The 26,781-nt window shown below is 44.4% G+C and overlaps 1 protein-coding gene across 4 annotated transcripts in view; it reads left to right on the plus strand.

The window, feature by feature from the left end:
- Positions 1–5,377: 5,377 nt before the first annotated feature.
- Pdk1 (pyruvate dehydrogenase kinase 1) overlaps positions 5,378–26,781 on the plus strand; it is a 30,682-nt gene continuing 9,278 nt past the window's right edge. The window contains exons 1-8 of one of the 4 annotated variants that reach the window (NM_053826.2): positions 5,428–5,727; positions 7,473–7,614; positions 12,811–12,882; positions 16,151–16,335; positions 16,577–16,666; positions 18,710–18,787; positions 20,084–20,160; positions 21,609–21,707. In NM_053826.2, coding sequence (NP_446278.2) covers positions 5,532–5,727; positions 7,473–7,614; positions 12,811–12,882; positions 16,151–16,335; positions 16,577–16,666; positions 18,710–18,787; positions 20,084–20,160; positions 21,609–21,707 — 939 coding nt within the window. In that variant the 5' untranslated portion in view covers positions 5,428–5,531. Of the gene's footprint in view, positions 5,823–7,472; positions 7,615–12,810; positions 12,883–15,454; positions 15,949–16,150; positions 16,336–16,576; positions 16,667–18,709; positions 18,788–20,083; positions 20,161–21,608; positions 21,708–26,781 lie in introns of those variants that run through there. The other 3 variants (XM_006234352.5, XR_010064554.1, XM_039104113.2) reach the window with 3 other exon arrangements.

The raw sequence follows: 26,781 nt of genomic DNA on the forward strand, positions 1-26,781 counted from the left end.
GAAATGCTAGATATCCTATAAGCCAAAAGCTCCCAGAGACTTGACTGTCTTCCAACCGGTCCACAACTCTGTAAACTGTAGAAAAACATACAGCAAATCGCGCTGTTGGCGGAGGGACCACCCTTGCTGCTTCCCAGCAAAAGCCAACTGTACAGCCTCCGAGAGTTTTTCCGTATTACCTGTTGTTTGACTTTATCTTAAGTCTTTGGATTGGCCCTACAGTTTGTTGTTTTCTAGTGCTCTCCTTTAATTTGTGAGTAAATAAAAGTTTTGACACATGGTCATTTATTTCTGCATGTTCTTAATTCTTATCCTTTTCCTTGAGAAGGATCTCTCTAGCGCATTAAGCAGGAGTCTCAGGCAGGAAGTGACGGCATACTCAGAAGGGAAATGGAATAGGAGTTGGTGAAGGGACTATTTTTAGGGGTGTGAGTTCAGCCAGTGGGAAACTGTGGCCACACTGGAGGAACACAAAGGCGGCCAGCAGGGAGGGGCAGGGGAATAAATGACCTTTCTCTCCTTTTGTACTCTCAGCCTGATGAAGCCAGAGGGCACTGGAGACAGGGTGATAGTGTTAAATTTGTTTTCCACTGTTTCCCTGACACTTTTCTACTAAACCCGTCCTTCATGCATCATAAATTCTTGGTGAATTTAGAGTGTGGTTCAAGTCTGCTAAATTAAGGGGGAGAGGAATTATAAATATGGACTGGACATTACGGCGTATGCCTTTAATCTCAGCATTCAGAAGACAGATGCAGGTGAATCTCTCAGTTGGAAGTCAGCGGGAGATCATAGATAGTGAGATGCTTGTCTCAAAATAAATAAATAAATAATAGAATTTTTTAAAAAAAGGATTATGTATAACGTCCCACATAGATGAGTAACACAGCTCTTTTTTAAATGTCCTCTGCAGCACCAGGACAGCTTAAATTGGAAGCAAAAAGCTAAGAAACATGAGGGGACAGGGAGAAGGGGCCGGGGATGGGGGTGGGGGAAGATTTGACAGACTCTGTATGATCTTCCATGGTCATTCTCTGTATGTGTGGTGGAAGCTTAAAGAATCTGCTTTGGAGAAGAGAAACCGCACTTCATAAAACACGGGATGGGGCTGGTGCAACGGGAAGATGGGTAAAAGCTGTCTCCAGGCTGTTGTGGGTTCCCCAAGATCTGGTTGCTTCCAGATGAGTGAATTCTCCTGTACACAGGCCTTTGTTGTGTAAACCTTGCTCCCCAATTAAAGCGATTGGTTAAATAAAAGTGGCTACAGCCAATTACTAGAAAGAATGGAGGTAGGCGGTGCTTCAGTGACTGGGCTGGGGGTCTCAGGTAGAGGGAGAATGAGAGAAAGAAGGAGAAAGAAGACAGAGAGAGCAGGAGGTCTCCATTAGGCCAGGAGAACATGGCCGAGGGAGAAAAGTGCATTCTGAGGACAAACTGCAGCCCCAGGAGAAATGCAAATAGCAAGTAACTTGTGGAGCACAGCTGGGAAATAGCCAGCCTAGCATAGAAAATTAAACTACGGACAATCGCCCAGGAATTGTGTTAAAGTTGATTAAATAAATCAATAGGACTATGTTTCGATTATTGGGGGGGGGGCCTGACCAGGTCATCTTAATAACTAACAGAGTTATTAATAGCATTTACAACAATACCAGTTAAGAGCCCACTACTGGAGGGAGATGAACGATGCTGTGCCTAATCTAGCAGAAGGATCTGGAGCTCAAGGAATGATCTAGAAAGAAGAGGAAGAAGAAAGGAGGTAGCAAGAGAGATTGAAGTTAAAGTAGCGGAAGTGACCAGCCATGGTGGTCCACACCTTTAGCTCAGCACTTGGGAGGCAGAAACAGGCAGAGTTCTGTGAATTTGAGGTCAGCCTGGGCTGCATAGTGAGTTTCAGGCTGGCCAGAGATATAGAGTGAGACCCTGTCTTAAAAAAAAATTTTTTTTTTAATAGAAATGGATGGGAGGAGCAGGAAAGCAGGCTCGGTGGTTAAGAGTACTGGTTGCTCTTGCAGAGGACCAGGGCTTGGTCCCACCACCAATATGAACCCTCATGATTATCCAGAACTTTCATTCTGGGAGATTTGATGCCCTCATCTGACAGACACAGGCACTCACATGATACACATACATAGATACAGGCAAAACACTTATACACATAATAAAACAAAATAACCTTTAGAAGATGGATAGAAGGCCATCTGAATGATGTTTACTATTCAACTTTAAATTATTTTCTACTGAGTCTCTGGCACATCATCTATGTGAATAGTCTTCATAAAATCCTAATAATGAGATGCCTTCTATCAGCCCTTTAGTAAGGCTTGGGCATTGTGTAAACATGTATGGTGATACTATGTATGTTACAGTAACTTATGAAGGCATTTGTTGTACTTTCTAGAATCATATTGATACTTAGTGTCTTAGGGTTTTGCTGCTGTGAACAGACACCATGACCAATGCAAGTCTTATAAAGGACAACATTTAATTGGGGCTGGCTTACAGGTTCAGAGGTTCAGTCCATTATCATCGAGGCAGGAGCAGGGTGGAGTCCAGGCAGCCATGATTCGGGAAGAGCAGAGAGTTCTACATCTTCATCTGAAGGCAGACAGGAAAATACTGGTTTCCAAGCAGCTAGGATGAAGGTCTTAGAGCCCACACCCACATTGACACACCTACTCCAATGAGGGCCACACCTACTCCAACAGAGCCACACCTTCTAATAGTGCCACTCCCTGAGCTGAGCATATACAAACCATCACAATTAGAAAAAGTAAGACAGTCACACAAGGAAGGTCTTATGGCTGACACAGCACAGTCAAGACATTAAGCAGGAACCTAGCTAGGCTCTTTTCATTACACTACACTACTTTCCCACAGTCTCCCAGGGCCATCCTTATAGAACTGTTTTCTAGACTCCTAGCTAAAGGGTCACTGATAAGAGCCCCTCCCTCCACTGTGCCCACCTCAGTGAAATGATTGTGTAACCAACACCAGTTTTCCATGTTGAATCATGTCTGCTACTCTATAGTTTCCAACTGCTTTTGGCATTACCTAGAACAAACTTAGTTTGTTCATACAACAAACTGTACTACATTTGACAGTATGGTGTTGTAGGATACCTGGATTTATTGCCCCAAATACGTTCCCTTTGGCAGAGGCATTAGTTTGAGCTATAAGCCACTGAAGAAAAGCAGGAGACAGAGGAACAGCTATAAAAATAGCTTATCTCGTTAAGGATATTTCAATTTATAATGACTTGTCATTTCTCTAAACAATCATTTCACTGTACTATGTTGGAGATATTATATGCTGAGATTCAAGGCCACTTTTTGAAAATTATCATTCCCCGGCTATACACCACACATATATGAAATAAGCATCTTTCTCTTGTTCATCTATCTTTCTTTCTTTACAGGGTCTGATCCAACGAAGGACTTAATGTTAGAGTAGCCATAAAGACCCATTAAGAGAAAGACTCCGTCTGGTCAAGGAGATAGAATCTCTGACCTGGGTGAGATCTAACACTGCAGTTGGGCCGTGTCAATCGCCTGGCCAAGGACTCTTAGAAAAGTGGATTCACCGTAAGCTATGCTAAAGAGAGGAAAGCAATATTTTTCCTCTAATGAGATACTGTACTTTTCCTTCCCAGAATTCCTCCTTCCTCAACCCAGTCCCTACAAACCAACCACCACGAGGTAGTAGGTCAGAGTCAGAAAGGCACAATTTCCTTCCCCTCCCCCCTTCATCCTCCTTCCTCTTTGATGCTGGCCAGAACCTAAGTATGTGTTTCCCTGATACTTTGGGCTTCCTTACCCTTTTCTTTAAGGTCTCCCTTCCCACCCTGACCTCTATCTGACCTCCATCTCAGTAACTGGAACAGCAAGGGTTTTTGATTTTTTGTTTTTTGTTTTTTCCTCTACTCCATTCTCCTCCTCCAGGCAGTGCTGAGATGCACAGCTTGTTGACCCTGGAGTGTTTCGGTTTTTGTTTTTAAATTCTAATAAAATTATCCTTGAGCTTCCACTTTATTCTTAAATTCTTTTATAAATGAGACTTAGGAACCCCAAGAGGAGACCATAATTTCTACTACATACTGGAGGAAAAACTATTTTTCTTTCTCTATAGTCAAAACCACCTGCTTTTGTTTCCAGGTGGACAACCCCCCCTCTCCCCCCGCCCTATTTCGTCCATTTCATCCATTTCGTGCTACACAGCTTGTTGGATACAAAGTAACAGCTTACTTAAAGGGACTTTCACCTAATCTCTCTCTCTCTCTCTCTCTCTCTCTCTCTCTCTCTCTCTCTCTCTCTCTCTCTCTCTCTGGTGGGGGCAGGTATTTGTCTCTTTGTTTTAAGATAGGAGTCTATGAATCACAGGCTGGCATGACTTCGGAGGATTGACTTTAAACTTCTGACTTCCCACACTGTCACCTCCACTTGCAGGTCGCTGAGATTATAAACTTGGGCCAACAGTGTTTTGTGTTTGCGGGGGTTTGTTTTTGTTTTTTTCCTTTCTTGTTCTAGGAATGAAACCCAGGGCTTAGGACAGGAGCTACATTCCATAATGTATGTGTTTTTACAAAACCCAAGAGTGACCAGCTCGGAGCTGTCGTTCTCTGTGTACTTTACAGAACTGATAAGCTTCTCGAGAAACACCACGTGGTAGGATAGTTTTTCTTGCACCTAAGACACAGCAAGTGTTAGGGTAGTTGGATGGGGACGTTACAGTGTTCAGAAGATGTGATTTCTTTTTGTGGGAATTGATGTTAAATATGCTCTAATCCTACATTCACTATTTCTGTACATCGAAAAGACGGAGCAAAGATTCTGACTTAAGATAATAAGTTAACAGGACAGAGAGTGAAGAGTTTTTAAGTACGGTGGCAATATTGTTTGCAGAGAGTGCGGGGACTGTTGTAGCCGTGGAATTCTCTAGAGCCACATCCCCAAGTTCAACTCTTGTGCCACTGTTTGGCTGCACCTGCAAATCATGGGCTTGCATGATCCAAGGGTGTTTCGAGGACAGGCTCACTGCCAAGGACCCCCGCACAGTCTAGCGTTTTTCGGCCGAGACTGGGAGGGCGGAGGAAGTACGAAAGATAGGGTGCGAAGGGTTGCGACACAGCCCAAGCTGGACCCTACGATCCGGGCTTCCAGGAAATAAGCAAAGCTTCACGGCGTCCTATCCCCTAGCCACTTGCTCCGGGTGGTTTGAGGCCCCACCCCACAAAGCTGGGCACCGCTCCCCTCTTTTCTTTCACCGCCTCTGTCCTCCCGGGGCTCCGCTCACATGGGCGTGTCTTCAGTAAGGGGCGGTGGCTAGCGCTCCCCTTTTGTCCGCCTCCGAGCTACTGGGGCTCCTCCTGCGGGGGCGTGGCTCCAGCGAGGGGGCGGTGGCCCCGGCGCTGACAGCAGCTCCCCGCCTCCGCGGCCCGCCGCGGCCCGCCACGTCCCGCACGTAGAGCCCGGGCAGCGGCATAGAGCGGCAGGTTGGCGCCGGGAGCTCCGGCTCCTCCGGCGGGGCTCGGTATGAGGCTGGCAAGGCTGCTGCGGGGCGGCACGAGCGTCAGGCCGCTCTGTGCCGTCCCCTGCGCCAGCCGTAGTCTGGCCTCGGACTCGGCCTCGGGCTCCGGGCCGGCGTCGGAGAGCGGCGTTCCGGGCCAGGTGGACTTCTATGCGCGCTTCTCGCCGTCGCCACTCTCCATGAAGCAGTTCCTGGACTTCGGTGAGGGCGGCCGCCGGGCCGTCGGGCCTTCGTGCGCGGGCTCCGTCCGCCCAGACGCACCCCTCCTCCCTCCTGTCGCCTCCCCTGTGTCTTAGGTGCTTCCTTCCTCCCCGGAGGGTGCGGGCGCTGGCAGGCTGGGCACGTAACCGGGGCATGGGACTATAGTGTGCAAAAAAACAAAGCAGGGGGCCCGCGGGCTGCAACCTTGCGCGCACGTGCGTAGGTGCGCGCTTGGGGACCGGGTGTCTTCCGGGAAGCCTTGCTCAGGTTCGAGGCCAGAGCTCCCACTGCTTTAAGGGTGGCATTCTGTAGAGGCGAAATCAGTGCCAGCACAGCGAGATCATTTGGAGTGGCGTGATGGCAGGAAAACAAGTTACTACTGGCCCAGTGCTTTCCTCACCAGTGTTTCCACCGAAAGCAAATTCGTTTCAACAGCAGTCTCAAGCACGTGTAAAGTGCATGGTCTTGTCTGTGTGTAACAGATTGCAGAAGGAACTGCAGAATTAGGCCTTTGACTTTTGACTTCTCTTCAGGAGTAGTGAGGGGGAAAGAAAAATGCTTTAACATAAACTCTTAATATTGAAATCCGAAAGTTCTAGAGTAGAAAAAGTTATCTAATGGGTCGTGTTGTCAGGTTCTAACATGGTTAGCCAGCATGAGAGATTAGTGGTGTGGCTAGGCACTTTATCTTATAGTTTGCAGTGACAGGTGCTTTTCCTTGTATTTTTTTTAGTAAGGGAATATGAAAGGCCCCTGTTTTGTTGTTTTGTGTGTGTATGTGTTTTGGTTTTATTTATAAATGCCTATACTGGGGTGTTGTGGCATAGCAATGTTCACCTTGTTCATGGATACACTATTAAACTCTGACAAGATGCTTTCCTTAATGATACTGCTACTGTTGACAAGATAGTTTCTGCTAAGGTTCCAACATCTGCAAGATTGAATTGGTTTCAAATGGATTGGTGAAATGTGACTTTTTAGTTCAAGTGAAGGTGCTTGCCAGGGGATATTCTGCCAAACATCTGGACTCCAGTGGAGGAAGGGGCAGGTGATTTTCCCCGGAATCAGATAGCTGAGTAGGTCCCACTTGATGGCTGCTGACGTGGTGTTGATGGTCTTTGCCCGCCTTCTATTGCTTGAAAACCTCTGTACTGACTGTTCTGGAGGTTAGTATTTGTGTCCAGTCAATCTTGACCTACTTGGGTCAGAATTTCTTTGCTTTTTTCTTTTTTTGGTTTTTCTAGACAAGGTTTCTCTATAGGTTTGACCTGGAACTCACTCTGTGGATCAGGCTGACTTTGAACTCACAGAGATCCACCTGCCTCTGCCTCTCAAGTGCTGGGAATAAAGACAAGTGCCACCATACCACTTCCCAGCAGGAGTCAGAATTTCTAAAGGCAGCATATAGAATGGTCTTTTCCCAGTTCTCTTCACAGGTCCTGAGAATTATACAGACACATTCAGTTACCTGAACTCTAGGATGGATGGATAGTAATCGTGAAGTATGACAAAGTACCTACATGTTGTACTGAGTAGTTGGAATTTCAGGAATTGGCAGGTCGTTCTGGAATCAGGGTTATAGACAACCGGTTAGCTCAACTGGGCCTGGATATATCTTTGTTTCTTAGTCCTTCCTCTTACTATGGTAAATCTACCATTATGGCCTTGCCAAGTGACTCCCTTCTTTTCTAATTCCTGATTGCTTGTGCCTTCTACTTACTGCCTTTCACTGTGCTTGCTTTCAGGGTCAGTAAATGCTTGTGAAAAGACCTCGTTCATGTTTCTTCGACAAGAGTTGCCTGTTAGATTGGCAAATATAATGAAAGAAATAAGTCTCCTTCCCGATAATCTTCTCAGGACCCCATCCGTACAGCTGGTACAAAGTTGGTAAGAGTCCATCGTTTTTTGTTTTTGTTTTTTGTTTGTTTGTTTGTTTGTTTGTTTGTTTGTTTTTTGAGATACGCTTTCTCTGTGTAGCCCTGGCTGTTCTGGGACTCACTGTGTAGACCAGGCTAGCTTCAAACTCAAAAGATCTGGCTACCTTCTGCCTTTGGAGTGCTGGGATTAAAGGTGTACACTCCCCAATGCTCAGCACTGTTTACCTTGTGTTCATATTTAGTGTTTATAGTTTCAGCGGCTTTGTGGAATCTGTCCAAGGTTAAAGAAAATACTTTCACATATTTATTATTTATTCATTTGATTTTTTTTTTTTTTGAGTCAAAGTCTCATTATGTAGCTCTGGCTGTCCTGGAACTCACTATGTAGACCATGTTATCCTCATATTCAGAGAGGTCCACTTTATTTCTGTCTCCATCTTCCTAGTGTTATGATTGAGTGACTTATTTGAGATAGGGTCTCACTATGTATCTCTGGCTAACCTGGAACTTTATGTAGACTAGACTGGTCTCAAACTTAAAGAGATCTGCTAGACTTCTTCCTAGTGCTGAGATTAAAGGTGTGTGTCTAAGAATAGATTTACCACATGTGTGCAGGGGTCTGTGGCAGCCAGAAGAGGGCGCAAGATCCCATGGAACTAGAGTTCTAGGCAGTTGCGAGCTGCCCATTGCAGGTGGTGGGAATCCAATCTGAGTCCTCTTTGAGAGTAGCAAGTGCTCTTAACTATTGGACCACCTCTTTTGTCCTGCTTATACCCTTAAGTAGAATCTGAAGGCAGTCGAAACACCCCTCTGCTCTGTGTGTATCTTGTCTTCTTAATACTGTACTTCTTGGTTAAAATCTCTTGTTTTTAGGAAAACACATCAGGCCTGAGCTGAAGTACTGATACTAAATTTAAGATGTATGTTACTGTATCTGCAAGAGTGTTATATTCTAATGGAAAGTAGCGACTATTTGTTGATGGCTAGATACTTAATATACACATTCTTTTTATTCTTTCAACCATGCTAGGTAGGTGTTATTAACTCCTATCACTGGTGACAAAGCTAAGACATGATACAGTCTTTGTCCAGGTGTGAGCCCAGACACTGGAGCCCTGGGTTTCCGTCCTGGATGAGTCTGTCTCTCTTACACCCTGGTGTTTGAGAATGATGGCGTGCGTCCAGGGCTGCCTATACCTTATTATAAAGTGAGTTTATTCTGGTGAAGTACATCTTTTTCTAAATTAGAAAGGTTAGGGGATGGAGATGTAGGTGGTAGAATGGTTGCTGGCACATACTAGGTTCTGGCTTTAACCCCTAGCACTGCATCAGCCAGAGGAAGTGGTACACACCTGTCATCCCAGCACCCTTGGGAAGTGGAGGCAGAAGATTCAGAAGTTAAAGGTCACCCTTGGTTACATAGCAAGTTCTAGGCCAGACTCATCTATGTGAGATCCTGTTGCAAGCAATAGAACAATCACAAAAGTTACAACTTTTCTGCTCCTTAGAAACATCTGTATTAATGAGTTCAGCCAGATGAGGTAGTGTGCACACAGTCCTGCACTGACCAGTTTTTAGTAACATCTGTATTAACAAGTTCTGTGTGATGATGTAGTATGAACTAAGTCCTGCATCAATCAGTTCTTTTGTAACATCTGTGTTAACAAGTTCAGCTTTTCCCTTTTAAAAATAGAAGTTATTGGGGCTGGGGATTTAGCTCAGTGGTAGAGCGCTTACCTAGGAAGCACAAGGCCCTGGGTTCGGTCCCCAGCTCCGAAAAAAAGAACCAAAAAAAAAAAAAAAAAAAAAAAATAGAAGTTATTGTAATTACCTGGAAACTGTAATTTTTGCCAAAGTAATAAGGTTTTTAAGTTTAAAAAGTTTTTTATGTATAAGGGTGTTTTGCCTGGTTGTGTATCTGTGCACCAAAGGTGTGCCTGGTGCCTGTGGAGGCCAGACAGAGGTATCAGATCCCCTGGATCTTGAGTTACAGATGGTTGTGAGCTGACATAGAGGTGCCGAAAACTGAACCCAAGTCCTCTGGATGAGCAGGGAATTCTCTTAGCCACTGAGCGTCTCTTCAGCCTTATAATAAAAGTTTTAACTGTATGCATATTTTTATGTGGTCACCTGTTTGTATCCTTTATTTCTACTATTTATTTATTTTGAGACCGTCTTGCCTTCACGTCCCTAGTGCTGGGATTACAGGCCTGTGCCACCACAGCCTGCTTGTTAATTTTAAAGTGTTACTAATTTTATTTTAAATTTCATTTTACAAATTGTTTATGTGTGTGTCTGTGTGAGACAGTACTCATGTGCTTGGATCCTCGTGGTGGTTAGAGAACAGTTTTGCAAGAGTCAGCCCTCTCATTCTACCATATGGTCCCAGGGATTACATTTTGTTAGTAGGCTGGGGGACTGGTGCCTTTACCCATGAAGCCATCTTTCTGGTGCTCAGTCCTTGCTAGTTTGAGACCCTGTCTTGTGCAGGCCTGGCGCTCAGTGCACACACAGGCCGGCATGGAGAGCTCAGTGCACACACAGGCCACCATGAGAGCTCAGTGCACACACAGGCTGACATGGAGCTTGCAGAGATTCTCTTGCTCTACTTCTTTGGAAGTGGGATCGCAGGAATTGCTACCGTGTCCAATGCCTGTGTCCAGGTCAAAGCTGCTTTCTTCAGGTTTTTGAAACAGGGGCTCACTGTGTATTCCTGACTAGACTTGAACTTACTCTGCAGTCCAGGCTGACCTTGAGCTCACAGAGACCCACTTTCCTCTGCCTTCCCAGTGCTGGAATTAAAAGTGTGAGCCACCGTGCCAGGGAGAAAAGGGTTAAACAAAATTTTTGTTTGTATGCATGGCCAGGGTCAAGTATGAAGTGGGAAAAAAATGTAACTGCAAAACATTTCCTGATTATGATTCCTGCAGATGCTGGTTTTCTCTTTGTAGGTATTATAGTTTGTGAGAAACGCTGATCAAACATTAATTTGAAAAATAAACAAGGGGGCTAGAGAGCTAGAGCTCAGAAGTTAAGAGTGCTTACCACTGTGTTCTGTTCCCAGCACCCATAGTGGGTGGCTCCGTCACCTGTACCTCTAGCTGCAAGGGATCCAGCACCCTCCTCTGGACTCTGAGGACTCCAGTACTCACATGTTCCCCTGACACATAAGTGCACATAATTAAAAATAAGTCATGATAAGAAGAAGACAAACAAGGGCTTGGAAAGTTGGCTCAGTGGTTAAGAGTGTTTACTGCTCTTCCAGAGGACCAAGGTCACGCCAGCCATAGCTGCCTGTAACTCCAGCTCCAGGGCATTGGTCATGCTCTTCTGGTCTCTGAGGGAATACACACATACCCATTCGAGTGGGTGTAGACAGACAGACAGACAGACAGACAGACAGACAGACAGACACACACACACACACACACACACACACAGAGAGAGAGAGAGAGAGAGAGAGAGAGAGAGAGAGAGAGAGAGAAATTAAAAGAAAATATTAAGGTGTAGAAGAATGACTATTGCGTGTTGGTCCCCAGAGGCTAGTTAGTTCATGTATGGAGCCACTGCAAATGTAGTTACGTGAGGAAAGTGGGTTAGAAAGTAAGTATCATGGGATACATAGGAGAGAATGCAATCTTCTCATTCCTTAGAATAGTTCATTTGAACTAGCTTAGCCCGTTTTTTGAAATCTGATCTCGTCTGTATAAGGGTAGGAATTTAAATATTCCCTAAAGACTACTTTTTCTTGCCAGTGAAGATTAATTTCAGGGCTAAAGCAGGGTGGCAGCTATGAGAATCACTGGACTTTTGAATGCAGCGAGGCCTCTCTGGGCGGTGTGAGGCGCTCTCACGCACACATGCAGCATTTGGGCTGTAAAGAAGATGACTGGATGACTGCGAATGTGTTTGCAGCTCCAGCCTGTGCTGCCCTAGTGTTTGTCTGTATGATGTTGAGAAAGTCATTTGGCCTTCCTCATTTCGTCCTGAAGAAGAGATCTCCTACCTTAAATTGTTGGGTGAATTAAAAACTTACATTTTAATTACTTTTGTGTTTTGTTCAATGTATGGCAGGTTATAGACTTCCAGTAAGTACTTGTTGATTGGACCAAAATATCTAAAGTTAAAGTTTTTAAAACAAATGCTTTTTTTTTTCCAAGCTAGATTCTTAGAGCAAGGTATACCCTTAATTGCTGTGACTAGGACAAGCGTGTATCCATGATCACAGTTAGTAGTAATGGTTCAGTTCTCATGATGAAGTCTTTATAATCTGATTCAAAAACTCTTACGGTTTAGAACATAAATCTCCATCTCTTCACTCAGACTTGACCTGCTGATCTATGGTTCTGTGTGTTCTGAGGGACAAGTGATGAGTAAATGCTTTACTGCCAAACCACACCCTCCTGGCCTTATCTGTGCTTTTTGGTTTTGAGACAGGGTTTCACTATTTAATTCTAGTTGTCCTGGAACCCACTATGTGACTAGGCTGGCTTTGAACTTGCAGACATCTATCTGCTTGCCTCTCAAGTGCTGAGGCTAAAGGTGTGTGCTACCATGCCCAGTGATTTTTTTTTTAATGGTAAAATATGCATGCTCCTTCTCCTCCCACTTCTTTCTTTAAGTCTCTCTCTCTTGCGTGCGTGCGTGCCTGTGTGTGTGTGTGTGTGTGTGTGTGTGTGTGTGTGTCTGTCTGTCTGTCTGTCTGTCTATCTGTCTATCTGTTTATGTCTACATGGTTTTATGTAATGTGTCTGGCTGCCAACAGAGACCAGGAGAGGATATTGGGTCCCCTGGAGCTGGATTCATTGATGGTTGTAAGCCATCCTCTGTGAGTTCTGGGAACTGAACTTGCGCTGTCTAGAAGAGCAGAAAGAAAGAGCTGTATTTCCAGCCTGAAAATAGGTACCTAGCACTTCACTCATGCGATAGGTGTAAAGCTCCTGTTTGAGGACCGGTGGCAGCTCAGCTGATGGAGCATTTGCTCGCACTCACAAAGCCCAGATTTGACCCCTAGGGTGGCTTGAAGCTGGGCTCGGTGATGTGTCTGGCTCGCATGAGACCCTGTCTGAAAAATAAGAAAAGAAACAGTCCTGCTTCAACTATAATTTTTAGGAGTATTCTAAGTTTAAAATTATAAAATATTAAAAATAACCCTTTGTGCTAATTTTACAGTATGAGTAAACTCAGCTCTCTGGGTTGATTTTAGGTATATCCAAAGCCTTCAGGAGCTGCTTGACTTTAAGGACAAGAGTGCTGAGGATGCTAAAACTATTTATGAGTAAGTATCATTGTATGGTCCTATTCTCAGTACAACTTTATATCCTTTAAGAATAACTTACTTGGGACTGGAGAGATGGCTCAGTGGTTAAGAGCACGGGCTGCTCTTCCAGAGGTCCTGAGTTCAATTCCCAGCAACCACATGGTGGCTCACAATCATCTGTAATGGGATCTGATGCCCTCTTCTGGTGTGCCTGAAGACAGCTACAGTGTATTCACATACATAAAATAAATAAATAAGAAATAACTTACTTAATTTCATTTTATATGCATGGTGTGAGGGAACTGGAGTTACAGACAGTTGCGAGCCACCATGTGGTTGCTGGGCATTGAACCCAGGTACTCTGGAAGAGCAGCCAGTGCTCTTTTTTTTTTTTTTTTTTTTTGGTTCTATTTTTCGGAGCTGGGGACCGGCAGCCAGTGCTCTTAACCACTGAGCCATCTCTCCAGCCTCCAATTTTTTATTTTTTAAACACCACCACACAAATGTGGTTACCTTACTTTGCTATTGGTCTACTTTAAGGAAACTGATGAGCACTGAGGTGTCTTTTCCTGTACCACATAGTTACCGTATCCATGTACAGCGATCCACACAGGTACTGAGGACATCAAGACAGTATAAACCAGGGAGCTGGACTGGATGGATGTAAACCGTGCTACACGGCCCTCTCTATTGTAAGACAGTTCAAATGTGATGACCAGGAGAAATCTAGATGTTACCTGGATGCCTCTTGGTCTGTTAACCTGGGGAGGGCAGGCCAGTTGCAGACGGATAGACAGTCACCTGTGCCTCACTGCTCATTCGTTTGTGCATATGCTGCCTGGATAGTCGGAAGTTCTCTAGTTTTAAACAAAAGTTTGCTGGGCAGTAGTGGTGTATGCTTTTAATCCCAGCACTTTGGGAGGCAGAGGCAGGAGGATCTCTACAAGTCTGAGGCTAGCCTGGTTTATAGAGTGAATTCCAAAAGACAGCCAAGGCTGTAACAGAGAAGCCCTGTCTTTAAAAACAAAAACAAAAATAAAAAGTTCACAAGTCTGGATTTTTCATGTAAGGTCTCTAATTTTGAAATAGCAACTGCTTATTCTCCTTTTGTTATATAGAAGGGGTATAAAAAAAATCTCTGGTTTCTATGGTCTGCGATTTATAAGATAATATAAATCCTGCACCCAATTTCATAATATGCCAGAGTTGATAAACCCAATTAATTACTTAGGGAGTTATCTGCTTGTAATGAGTCTTGTTCAGAATGTAAAGACCACTGCTGTCAGAAACTGACTTTCTTTTTTTTTTTTTTTTAAGGAGGAGGTGCTATTTTTGTTTCGGTTTTTAAAGGGAATGTCAGTACTGCACTTTTCAAACATGGTTTTGGTTCGAAAGTAATTCATCAGATGTTCACTCCCTAGGTGAGTGATATCATTTAGTTGTTTAAAGCAACTCTACTGAGAGAGTGCATTTATTTATACACAAAGAGGGTTCATAGCTTGGGGTCTTGTAGCTAGTAATAGGCCTAGGAAGACTGCAAGAGGTAAACTGTAGAATATTCTATGACTGCTACTGTAGAACCCTTTGAAAACCGTCGTCACGAGAGCTGAGCCTAGGATATAAAGTGAGTTGGGCCGAGTTCTATGTTCCTTTAAAAATTCATGCCTATGCAGGCTCCTGTGTGTTTGTGTGGAAGCTTGAGGACAGCCTTGGGTATCAGCCTCTGGAATGTATGCCATCTACCTACTTAGAGACCGGCTCTCTTGCCTTAGCAGGTCAGTTAGACTAGACTGGCCAGTGAACTCAGTGGTCCTATCTGTTTCTCCAGCACTGAGGTTACAGATGTGTGCCACTACACTTGACATGGTGAGCTTGTGCAGGCAGAACTCAGGTCATTATGCGGTGGGACAAGCACTTTAGCAACTGCTCTGTCTCCCCAAACCAGCTTTTGTTTTCTGAGATAGGGTTTCCCATGTGGCCCAGGCTTTCGTGGAAACCACTGTGTGGTCCAGTCTGGCTTCTGGTCCACAGTGAGTTGCCTGCTTCTGCCTCTGCCTGGCATTACAGGTGAGTCACTGTGCCCTGCTCAACGAGTTTCGTTCTAAAGAGAGGAACAGGGAGGTAAGTGAGGAGAGGACTGGGATATTGGGGTGTTTTTGAAAAAAAAAATTAAAATTATATTTTGTCTTAATGGCTTGGTGTTGAAGTTTATTCCCAAGTAAGAATCCCAAAAGCGGGGAAATCACTGGAGCTAATGGCAGTCAAGCTGGTGCTTGAGGAAAGCGCTCTTTGAGAAGCGTGAATCCTGATGACTGGTCAGGAGATAGGCTTGCTGCGTGCATCACAATGGAGACTTCTGTCTGTTTTCTTATTCCCCAAATTGACAAAAGCAAGAAGGCAATATGAATTGAAAAATCTCTTTTAATCCAATAGTTTTCTTTTTCTCATCCACTTCGGTTTTTTTGTTTGTTTGTTTGTTTTGTTTTGTTTTTTGTTTTTTGTGTTTAGTTGGTTTTTTGTTGTTGTTGTTTTTTGTTGTTGTTTTGTTGGTTTTGTTGTTGTTGTTGTTGTTGTTGTTGTTTGCTTTGTTTTTTTTGTTTTTCAAGACAGGGTTTCTCTGTGTAGCCCTGGTTATCCTGGAACTCTGTAGACCAGGCTGGCCTCAAACTCAGAGCTCCCCTGCCTCTGCCTCCCCAAGAGCTGAGATTAAAAGTGTGCACCCCCATCGCCTGCCCGGCTTCTCACCCACAATATAAATTCAGGGCGAATGAAATCAAGAATTCTTCTTTCGATTTTCTATTCCGAGCGGCTTCTTTTCTCTGAGCTCTAGGGAGGAGATCCACAGCCAACTTTCTTGGCTTGATTCTCAGCTTGATTCCTTAGGGGGTGTTTCCCTAGAAACAAGGAACTTTTCTTAGGCGGTGTGGTGCGTCTCTGGAATGCAGTCCTCGTTAGCGAGCCTCAGATGCTTTGGTGATGCTGGATAAGGGGACTCCACACTGTAGTATGGCTTAGGTAATACTGGATAAGGGAAACTCACGCCGTCCACAGTAGTATGTAGTGTTACAGGAAGCCAAAAATTAGGTAAGTTTTATTTTTTGGGATCCTTGTACCTTGTGGGTTGTGTGTATCTTACGAGTTGAAATGAATTTAAACAAGCGTGGGAAAGCCTTCGGTGACTCTCCTTTCTCTGAAGGAGGAGGGCTTTCTGTGGCTGCAGCTTGTATCTTAGTATTGAAGTCACTTGTCAACATCTTTGGCCGTTCTGACCGAGAGGCTTGTTTAGATTCACAGACACAGTGATAAGGATCAGAAACCGGCACAATGATGTCATCCCCACCATGGCCCAGGGTGTGACTGAATACAAGGAGAGCTTCGGGGTGGATCCTGTCACCAGCCAAAATGTTCAGTACTTTTTGGATCGGTTCTACATGAGTCGCATCTCAATTAGAATGCTACTCAACCAGCACTGTAAGTGTCCCGAGCTTGAAAGAAGTGGCTAATTGATATGTGCAGCGAGCGCTCTTTATGTTTATCTAGAAAATGTCCCTTTAGAGTGAGCATCACTGCTCTTCAAAGGCATCTTCATTGACTGTAAAATGCCGTCTTTACACTTAGGGGAAATATTCGTTCTACTGTTTAGTTCTATTTAGATCTGGAAAGGGGTGTTAGGCAAATGTGCTGACTTGGTTTGGTTCTTCCCTATTGATAGCTTTATTGTTTGGTGGAAAAGGAAGTCCATCTCATCGAAAACACATTGGAAGCATAAATCCAAACTGTGATGTAGTCGAGGTTATTAAAGGTAAGTGCCTCTGTCCTTTGTAGCAGGATGTGGCGTCAGAGAGCTGAGCCATGTTCCTGCCCCCAGGACTCTTGCTGTGTCAGGAGAGAGAAATGTTAGGAGCAAGTGCTAGGTTTGTCACTTCGTGACATTAGTTATGCAGGACGTAAGGTGAATGTCTTTCCCAGGAGAACTCTTCGTTAGTAAAGTTTTACACGTTAGTAAGTGTGTTTATCTGTTTTTGCTTCAAAAATTCAAAGCTTTCCTCATCCTCCCTAAAAAAGGGCCTTTGAGATAGCTCAGTTTGTGAAGACTTAGATCCTAAATTTGATCCCCAGAACTCACCTAGTTGGCAGGAGAGAACTAACTATTGAAAGTTGTCCCTTTGGTCTCCATACATGTCTCTTGGCATGCACAGACCCACAGATGTACACACATACACAGTAAATAAATACAGTAAAATACTCAGGCTCTGACTTTGTCCTTTCCAGTTCCTAACTCAAAGTGTGGAAATTCCTAACAGTTGGATGTGCATCTTTTCAAGCATGTTTGTTTGTGTTTTCAGACAGCATTTTCTCTGTGTAGCTGTGGCTCTGTAGACCGGGCTGGCCTTAAACTCACAGAGCTCCACCCACCTCTGCCTCCTGAGGGCTGGGATTTCGTGTGCCGCCACTGATGGGCTCCTTTCAAGCATTATTTATTGACATAACATGCATATCTATGTATACGTTGTTTTACAGTTTTTGTTATTTTTAAATTTTTAAAAGATGTTAAAAGATGTTTATAGGTGTCTTGCTGTATTTGTCTATACCTTAGGGGCATACCTGGTGCTCTCTGAGGCTAGAAGAAGGGGGGGGAGGTCTTCTGGAACTAAAACTACAGATGGTTGTGAGCCACCATACTGAGAATTGAACCCAGGTCCTCTGCAAAAGCAGCCTGTGCTGGGTTTTTGTTATTTTTCCTGGAGGCAGTGTTTTCCCATGGGTCTCTGACTATCATGAAAGACACTATGGAAGCCACTTGCCTCTGTCTCTTGAGTGCTGGTTTTTGTTCTTTTTTTTTTAATAAGATTTATTTATTTTTACTTATCTGAGTACACCGTAGCTGTCTTCAGACACACCAGAAGAGGGCATCAGGTCGAATTACAGTTGGTCGTGAGCCACCCCGTGGTTGCTGGGAATTGAACTCAGGACCTCAGGAAAAGCAATCAGTGCTCTTAACTGATGTGCCAGCCCCGAGTGAGTGCTGGTTTTAAAAGTATAAATTGCCATGCTCAGCTAGCAGCTTGTGTTGAGTCTAGTCTCCAATCACTGGGTTTTGTGTTTTGTTTTGTTTTGCTTTGCTTTTAGAAAATGGAGTGCCTCACACATTTTGTTGCAAACTCATCGCTGCTTTAGAGTGGCTCTTTCGAATAGATCAGAGTGCTAGCCTATCCGTCTTGTAATATTTACCTAGGCTGTTCTCATTTTCCCTTCCTGTTACTCGCAGTGAACTCGCATGGTGACGTTTGCTAGTGTAAGGCAAGAACCAGAATTGACAGGCAGGGTAGTACTCGCACATACTTGATCCTAGCACTCAGGAGGTAAGGGCTTGGGAGTTAGATCAGACCAGTGTGTTTACATAGTAAGGCTGTTACCTCAACAGCAATAAATCCTAGAATTAAAAACATTTTTTATGCATTTAAATTCTTAATGCTTCCAAAAAAAAGGTATCAAACAATAGATAAAAATGTAGACTTCTAGATCCCTGATTCTTTCTAAGATGTCTCAAAGACAAATGCATATGCAAATATATATTTAATGTATGTAGCAATCTCTTTAGCCTGTTGTTTCTTTGCTTTGTTTATGGTATGTTTCTCCATGCTGATGTGTTTAAGTTTCTGTGGCCCTTTCTGTCATTATCCTGCTTTGCGACATGAGAGGCCTTCCCTCGCTAAGACCGTTTAGGTATGCTTTCTTCCACAGAGAGTTGTAAATTTACCTTCGTCCGTACTGTTGGCCTCTTGTTGAGTAAGACAGAAGTACATTTCTTTAATGCTTCTTTGTTTTGTTTGATCCACACCAGATGGCTATGAGAATGCGAGACGGCTTTGTGATTTGTATTACATTAACTCTCCTGAACTAGAACTTGAAGAACTAAATGGTAAGCTTGCCTAGGGGGCGCCTGTCCTAAGTAATGGGTGTTCTGACAGCCAAGGAGCAAGTCAAGATTTGCTTGAACAGTAAAGGGCTCTTCCATCAACTCCATCACTAAGTGGGAAGCCAGAAGAGTCAAGAGTGCAGCGCATAGCCACACTTACAGAGTTTAGTTTGAATATTTTGCTCTCTTGTTTTGGTGTTCTCTCTTTTTTTTTTAACTGATAATTTTGATTCTTTGCTATTTTCTTCAGAGACAGAAAGAAATACTAAGAAAATTTTAATTTTTTTGTATACAGCTCCTAGTAGCAAAGTTTGTCTTTTTTCTACTTCCTGAATTGTAAGTCAGTTTTTATCGTTGAAGGCAGAAGGCTGGCATGTGATAGACAGAGGAGGCCTCTCACCTTTCTGAGCAGCTCTGATGGTCTCCACCTTTGGATAAAGAGTTGCAGAGTTTTGGACAGAGACTGAGAATGGTCGTTTGACAAGGAAAACCTCTCCCGGGTTAAGATAATCCTTTGAGAAGGTGGTGGGAAGAAAAATGTTTTAATAGGCTTGAACTAAGCCACTTTCTGAACTTCTGAATCTGAGTAATGGGCGCGTACCCAGTTGAGGTAGCATGTGGTTTCTTCGGATGGTACCACCCAGTCAGTAAGAATCTCGTGCCCCAGGTGAGAGGTTAGAGGCCTGCGCTGTGGGTGCAGAGTCCACGTTCCCCACTCCTGTTTCCAAGTGGGAGCTTCTCGGAGGACAGTTTCGTTTACTGCTAAACTGTTTTCTGTTGGTCAGAGTACTCTGAAAGGATGGTGTCTTAGACCGCCTTGTTCTCCTAGAGGTCTTTATTATATAAACCTCTTGGGGAATGATGCTAGCTTTTTTTTTTTTTTAATTTTGCTTTTTTTTTTTAAATCCAGTGTTATATCCATAGAAATGTCTGAAATAAAATAAACAATGATCTACCCAGGTGAAACATATTTTTTCCTAAGATACCCATCTTGGGAAGTGCAATCCTACCTGAAGATTGAATTCTTCTAAGACTTGCTGTCCTAGAGAGGCATGGGAGTGTGGGTGGCGAACCTCTCACACCAGAGTGTGAGGAATGGCTTCTTGTCCCTGTCATCTGTGAGTGTGAGTCCAGAGCTCAAACTCTTAAGACAGTGAAGAAGTGGGGTGAGAGGACCCCCTGACCCGTAGCACCCCCCTCGGCTGCTAATGTTCGCTCCACGTCACTCCACAGTTTATTCTTAAGAATGCTTTGAGCGCGTCTCTCCGTACTTTCATATGTTTCTCTTCTGCTCTGTAGCGAAATCACCAGGACAGCCAATACAAGTGGTTTATGTTCCGTCCCATCTCTATCACATGGTGTTTGAACTGTTCAAGGTGTGTAAAATAGTATCGCGTAACACTTACCAGTCCTTCCCTGAGCTTAGGATCTGCTCTGAAAACCGTATCCCTTTGGGCTTCTATTTCATGATGATTACCATTTTATGTGAGTATTATGCACTGTGCTGGAAGTGAGCCTTCTGTCTGATCGGATGATGCCTCCGTACAGACCCGGGAGCCAGAAAGACCTGGAGTTGAATAAAGATTCGGCTGCTTAGTATGTAACCTTGGGCAAATGACTCAACTGCTCTGAACCACATTTGAAGCTAGGGTAATACTCTCAAATTTGTGAAAATTGGGAAAGATGTATTGAGTGGCCATTAGAACAGAGCACGCTACAGGTGCTTGGGAAATTTATATTCATATTTTCATGAACCAAAATAATATACAATTGTATTTCCCAGTTCCCTACCCCCGAGCCAGTCCCACTTACACACCTTTGTTGGTGTGTTTCTTAGGAGGTTGTCGATAGTGGACTTAGAGAGCTATTTATAACATTTGGAGAACTCAGTAGAGGCTGCTGGTGGTGCCGAGAGCTGCTCTCCCTGCCACTGGGGCACTGCTAGTGTGGTTGGTTCCTGCAGTAGAAATGACTCTCCTAGGTCAGCAGTTGCACAGCCTCCTCCCTTAGCCCCTCACCCTCCAGCCAGCAGCAGGTGGGAGGAGGAGGGGAAGGGGATGGCTTCCTATGGGACGATGCACAGTGACACTAGGCTGGCCGGGTGCAGTGGCACACACCTGGGACTGTAATGCCAGCACCTCTGAGGTGGAGGCAGGAGGGGTCTAAGCACTCTAGACCACCATGAGCTGCATAGAAAGACCCTGGCTCAAAATCCAGAAGGAAAGGAAGATCGAGAACAACGTACTGAGACACAGGAGACTAAGGAAGTAAGGGCGGTGGGACTCGCTTTCCTTTGACAAGAGAAGAACGCCTGTGTAGCGCCGACATTAATCTATCAAAGTGGCTGAAAAGCACTTGCCCCCTAATGTGCTTGAAATTTCAGTCTTGTAAAGATTCTACCCTCTAGTACTTAATAAAACGTTATGTAAGCTGTGACATACTTATCTAATGCCTGTGACAGTGGCTTTTGTCTGGAACTTAGTATTAAACCGAGGGAAACAAGGGTGGTCAGTCTCCCCTCCTCAGATCTCAGGTCTGCTCAGTCTTAGCGGCCAGGGGTCACTCTTTAATCCCACGTCCAGTCCCAGCTTCCCCTGGCTTCATCGGTTCCTGTTCCATTGTCACATGCCCTGGTTACTAGCCGGTGCTTAGGCAGTACAGGTCTGGTGCCTTTTAGAAATATGCATAATATGTATAAATACTTTTAGTTTCAAACCAATGATAAGGGAAACTTAAAATGCACATAATGTATATATTTCAAAATTATAAGTAGTTGCTTTAAAAAAAAAGCCCTATGCTTTAATGTAACCCTGATGTATTTCAGAACGCAATGAGGGCCACCATGGAGCACCATGCAGACAAAGGCGTTTATCCCCCGATTCAAGTTCACGTCACACTGGGGGAGGAGGATTTGACTGTGAAGGTAATTTCTTTAAAAGAAATGGATGTGTAGGCATGTAAAAATAATATAATATGTCTAATTTCCGTAATACGTAATTTATTCTCAAGGGAAAGAATTTCAGTCAACTAGATAATAAGCGCTTTACTTTGTTAATCTGGCAAATTATAGAATTATCTTCTGAGTCTGTTTCTATTCTGGTCCTTAATCCAGATGATTTGGGTTGAAGGAACACCTGGAGACAAACTTTGATCAGTGAAAACCTTAAGTCTTTGAGCACGTTGAGTGTGATGGAGAACATTAATCTTACCGCGGTTCCATCTGCTCTGTTCTGTCCTCAGCAGAGCCTCTTTGCACAGGAGAGTGTAGGTACAGTATACCTGTGGGAACTGAGGGTCAGTGAGGGGTCACATGGGGAATAGAAGCTGCGGACACCAGGATTCGACCCTCAGACGCACTGCTCGGCCTTAGGCATACCTGCTGTGATAGTGAAGTTTGCTTAGAGCAAATGTGCTTCTTCTAAAATAACCAGGTGACATAGAGAATATACAAGTCGCCCGTCCTTTCTGGCCACATAGGTATGATGCTCACTGTTTGTCTTCTCTGTTCTGTTCCTACTGAACTTCTGAGGGGTGTTCTGGCGTGAAGACTTTACACTGTCTCTCTGAGATGACTGCTAGAGGTGTTAGCCCTCTCGAATGTAGCAGTGGGCACTTGTCCCTTTCCTGCCCAGCCCCAAGCGCACCTGCCCGCCTCCTTCTTTTCTCAGTCTTGGTTTCATACATGGAATTATAGGCTACAAATAATGATTTCGGGTTCTGGAGGTACCTGGTGCTCCTGTCTCTGGTCAGTTTCAGTGAGTTTTAATGTCTGTTAAGTTCTTGGTTGCCCCAATAGGGTTTGAATACACCTGCCTTTATAGTCTAATTCAGTCGGATAAATTTAGCGTGGCACCCTTTCCAATGTCAGGAATAAATTGTTTGTCAGTGTACTCGCTATGTGGGTGGTGCCCTTCACTCGCCATCCTTAAAATAGTCTCTCAGGGCAAGGCACAGTCTGAAAAAGCCATTGTTTCTCACGACATGGAGTAACTTAGGGCAAGGTGTAGCCTGATCTCAGTCAGGTAGGGTTGAGAGCTTAGGGTCTTCTGGGGGCTTTCCTGGGTGGGAGCATAGGCCTCCAATACAGCCTTCCAGATTCCCAGGGTTGAGCTTTTCAAAGCCCTGTGGCCATCTTATTCCCTCACTGTCCTACTTACCTCTTTGCTTGGCCTGTTATTTATCTTAGTTCATCCATGTCCTTGTGTCCCTCAGGGTAATCCATGGGTCTGGAGAGATGGCTCAGAGGTTAAGAGCAGTGGCTGCTTGTCTTGGTTTGGGTTTTATTGCTGTGAAGAGACACCATGACCATGGCAACTCTACTAAAGGCAATTATTTAATTGGTGCTGGCTTACAGTGTCAGAGGTTTAGTCCATTGTCATCATGGTGGGAAGCATGGCAGTGTGCAGGCTGGCTTGCTGGTTCTGGGGGAGCCAAGAATTCTACATCTTTATCCACAGATGGAGCTTGAGCAGAGGACTTCAGAGCCCACACACACAGTGACACACTTCCTCTAACAAGGCCACACCCATTCCAACAAGGCCACACCTCCTCATAGTGCCACTCCTTAGGGGCCAAGCATATTCAAACCACCACACTGTTCTTCCAGAGGACCAGGGTTCAATTCCCAGCACCCATGTGGCAGCTCACAACCGTCTGTATAACTCCAGTCCATCCGATACCCTCACATAGACAGACATGCAAGCAAAACACCAGTGAACAGAAAACAAAATTGAAAAAAAATTTTTTTTTTTTTACAAAAGTATTTCATTATTTCTGATCTTTTCAGACATAATAGCGGTAGGGTGCTGCGGAACTCAAAATTCAGCAAATGCAAGCCTTCTGAGTGGCTGTCAGTGCCTGCTACTGCCCATCACTGGTGGGGGGGGGTCAGGGGGGTTGGGAGCAAGACGAAGACGGGAGTGAGCCCACGCAGAGCTAGCGGAGTACTTTCTGGAACACACGCCTCTCAGTTGCTTCATTTTCATGGGTTCTGACAAAGCGTTTGCCTTTTTCTTGGTGCTATACTGGAGCAGTGAGTGTGGAGACGCCCTTTCTTTGCTATTTTGGCAGGCGACATTCAGGTTGTCCTCCTGAGAAGAGCCTGACGTTCCAAAGGTTTTCTGCAGTTGCTCTTCCTTTCCTCCTCCTTTGTACAATCGGTTTTAGCTGTCAGTTTTTTGTTTGTTTTGTTTCTTGTTTTTTAACTGAAGTTCTTAGATCTTTTTCTGGATCGTGCTCTGGAATTCACTGTGATGTTAGTCCACGTGGACCTTTCTTTTTCTCTGGGACTTCTGGATTCACTTGTCTTATTTTCTTCTGTTGCTTCTCCTGTTCCCCCCTGGGGAAAGCAGCTTGAAAGAGAAGACATAGTTAAAGGGTACAGAACGTGATGTTGGGGAAGGACCTCCATAGTCAGAAAGGAGCCGTGATACTGGGGTTCAAGTAGCCTTCTCTCTTGCAGGCTAGCCCCAGACCATGGAGTGTTAGCAGCTACTTTAGCATGGGTCTTTCTACCTCAATTATCCTAATCAAGATAATTCAGCATTGCCAGAAGTAATCTAATCTAGATACCCACTCCCCCAATGGCATAACTAGAGGTAGTGTATCTAGACAAGCCCAGAGACTATCTTCTAGGTGAGTCTAGATCCTTTTAGGTTCTGATATTAACCCATCATCTCAGTTTCCTCGGGAGTGAGTTTCTCCTAGCAGCATGGGTTGGAGGGGTCGCTGTCAGGTCAGCAAGCCCAGCAGCAACCACTGTTGTCTGTTGAGCCATCTCACTGGCCCCTTCTTTGACTACAGACTCTCAGCGCTTCTACTGAATTTTTATTTCCAGTGATTTTTAGATTCTTTTAAGAATTTTTAAAAATTACTCCTTACAGTATTCTGTTCTGGCTCTCCTGTCACTTTGAAGGTAGTAATTAAAGTTAATCTATTTATTTCAAATTATAATTTATGTATTTCCTATTTTCGTGTTTCCCTATATTGTCTCCTTGGGATTTCTGGGGTTTTTTTTTCTGTTTGTTTTTTGTTTTTATTGACTATTTATTCAAATGAGTGTGACGCACAAATAAATACATAGCAGTTGGACGCATTTGCTGTAGGGGTACGAAGTATGCAAACTGAAATCATTCTCAGGTTGTATATTTTATTTTTTGCTTGAGTGTCTTGTTTGCATGTATATTTATGCACCATGTATGTGCCTGGTACCCACAGAGTTCGGAGGAGGGTGCTGGACCCCCTGGAACTGGAATAGTGGATAGTTGTGACCCACCATGTGGGTGCTGGGAACCCAACCTAGGTCTTCTACAAGAGCAGCGAGTGCTCTGAACTGTGGGGCCATCTCTCCAGCTTCATTTAAAAACACCAAGACAGACAGGAAAGGGTTCCTTTCCTCTGGGCCTGGAGTCACATGAATTGGCCCAGGGACTCAGTGTTGGGGGAACAGGAAGTTGGGGGTCGGGTAAGGGCTGTGGATGGTGGCAGCAGCTCTTGGCTAGATGCTGTGAGTGGTGGTTTGTGCTCTGAGGTGAGCTGGCACTCTGCTTCCCAGCCTTCTCGGGACAGCACTTAACTCTTCCAGGGTCTTTCCTTGGCACAGGCTCAGGTTCACGGTTATCTCAGTCAGTCTCCTGTTTCATTAGTCTCTCTCAGTGGAGTTGCCTAAGTGTACCCACCAACATACCACCCCTCTCTCCCCATCCCTGGAGGACTCAGAGCTCTTGGTAATCTATTAAATAGTCTTAGAAAAGCCTCCCTGAGTGGTTTATATAATCCCCCACATCTGTATCATGTTGACTGCAAAGCAGAGGCTATTCGTCAGGTCTAGCCATGACCTCTGGCTTAGATTACCCGTCAGCCTCTAGTGACATGCCACCCCTCACAGTCCTTTCTGCTCAGCTCCATGTTTTCTTCATACTGACAGGAATCGCCTCTCATTCCGTACATGCCACAGAGTTGTAGTCCATGGCTAGACAGCTAGTCTGTTGCCAGAAGGTTAATAAAGGAAATTAGGAAATATTTACTTACCTACCTTTTAATGATGCATGCAACTGTGTGTGTGTGTGTGTGTGTGTGTGTGTGTGTGTGTGTGTGTGTGTGTGTGCGTGCGTCCTGCAGTCCTGCCTCTGCCTCCGTCTTACCTCAGAAGCTCTGGGGTTGCTGGCAGTACTACTCTACACTTAGATTTATTTCACGTGTGCTCGTATGTCCACGTACTGTGTGCATGCCTGGTGCCCATGGATATAAGAACCTCTTCAGATCCTCTGAAATTTGAGTATGAATGGTTCTGAGCCACCACGTGTGGGTGCTGGGAACTGAACCTGGGTCCTCAGCAACAAGTGTGCTTAACCTCTGAGCCATCTCTCTAGCACCCCTCCCTTCTTTATCCTAATGTCTGTTGTGACATACCACTCACTTAAGGTTTCCAGTGCACCCTCACTTCTTACCGGGGAAGTGTAGCCAAACATTGAACTGATCATCCCAGAGGGTTTTAATTCATTGTACTAAAATACATAATTCCACAGGCCTTTGAATTCACAGCCAAGAGCAGTTTAAAGCATAATTCTAAACACAGGTTCTTTAGAAAGTCCTTCCATGCTTCGATACTGTAGTTTCTTAGTTCTAGCTGTTTGTGAGGCAGAGCTTCACATGATATATCTCACAGCAAATTTTTCAACTTTGAAAATCAAAATAGGGGCTGGGGAGATGGCTCAGCAGTTAAGAGCACTGGCTGCTCTTCTAAAGGTTCTGAGTTCAAATCCCAGCAACCACGTGGTGGCTCACAACCATCAGTAATGGGGTCTGATGCCCTCTTCTGGTGTGTCTGAAGAAAGCTACTTACATACATAAAGTAAATAAATCTTTAAAAAAAAAAAGAGAAAGAAAAAGAAAATCACAATAGGGCTCTGAGTGTAGCTTCTAGTATGTGGGAGGTGCTTGGTCCAGTGCCTTACACCCTTAGAAAATGAAAACAGCTATATAATTCTTAGTATGTT

The sequence above is a fragment of the Rattus norvegicus genome, chromosome 3 (assembly GCF_036323735.1).
Source record: "Rattus norvegicus strain BN/NHsdMcwi chromosome 3, GRCr8, whole genome shotgun sequence".
Classification (NCBI taxonomy): domain Eukaryota; kingdom Metazoa; phylum Chordata; class Mammalia; order Rodentia; family Muridae; genus Rattus; species Rattus norvegicus.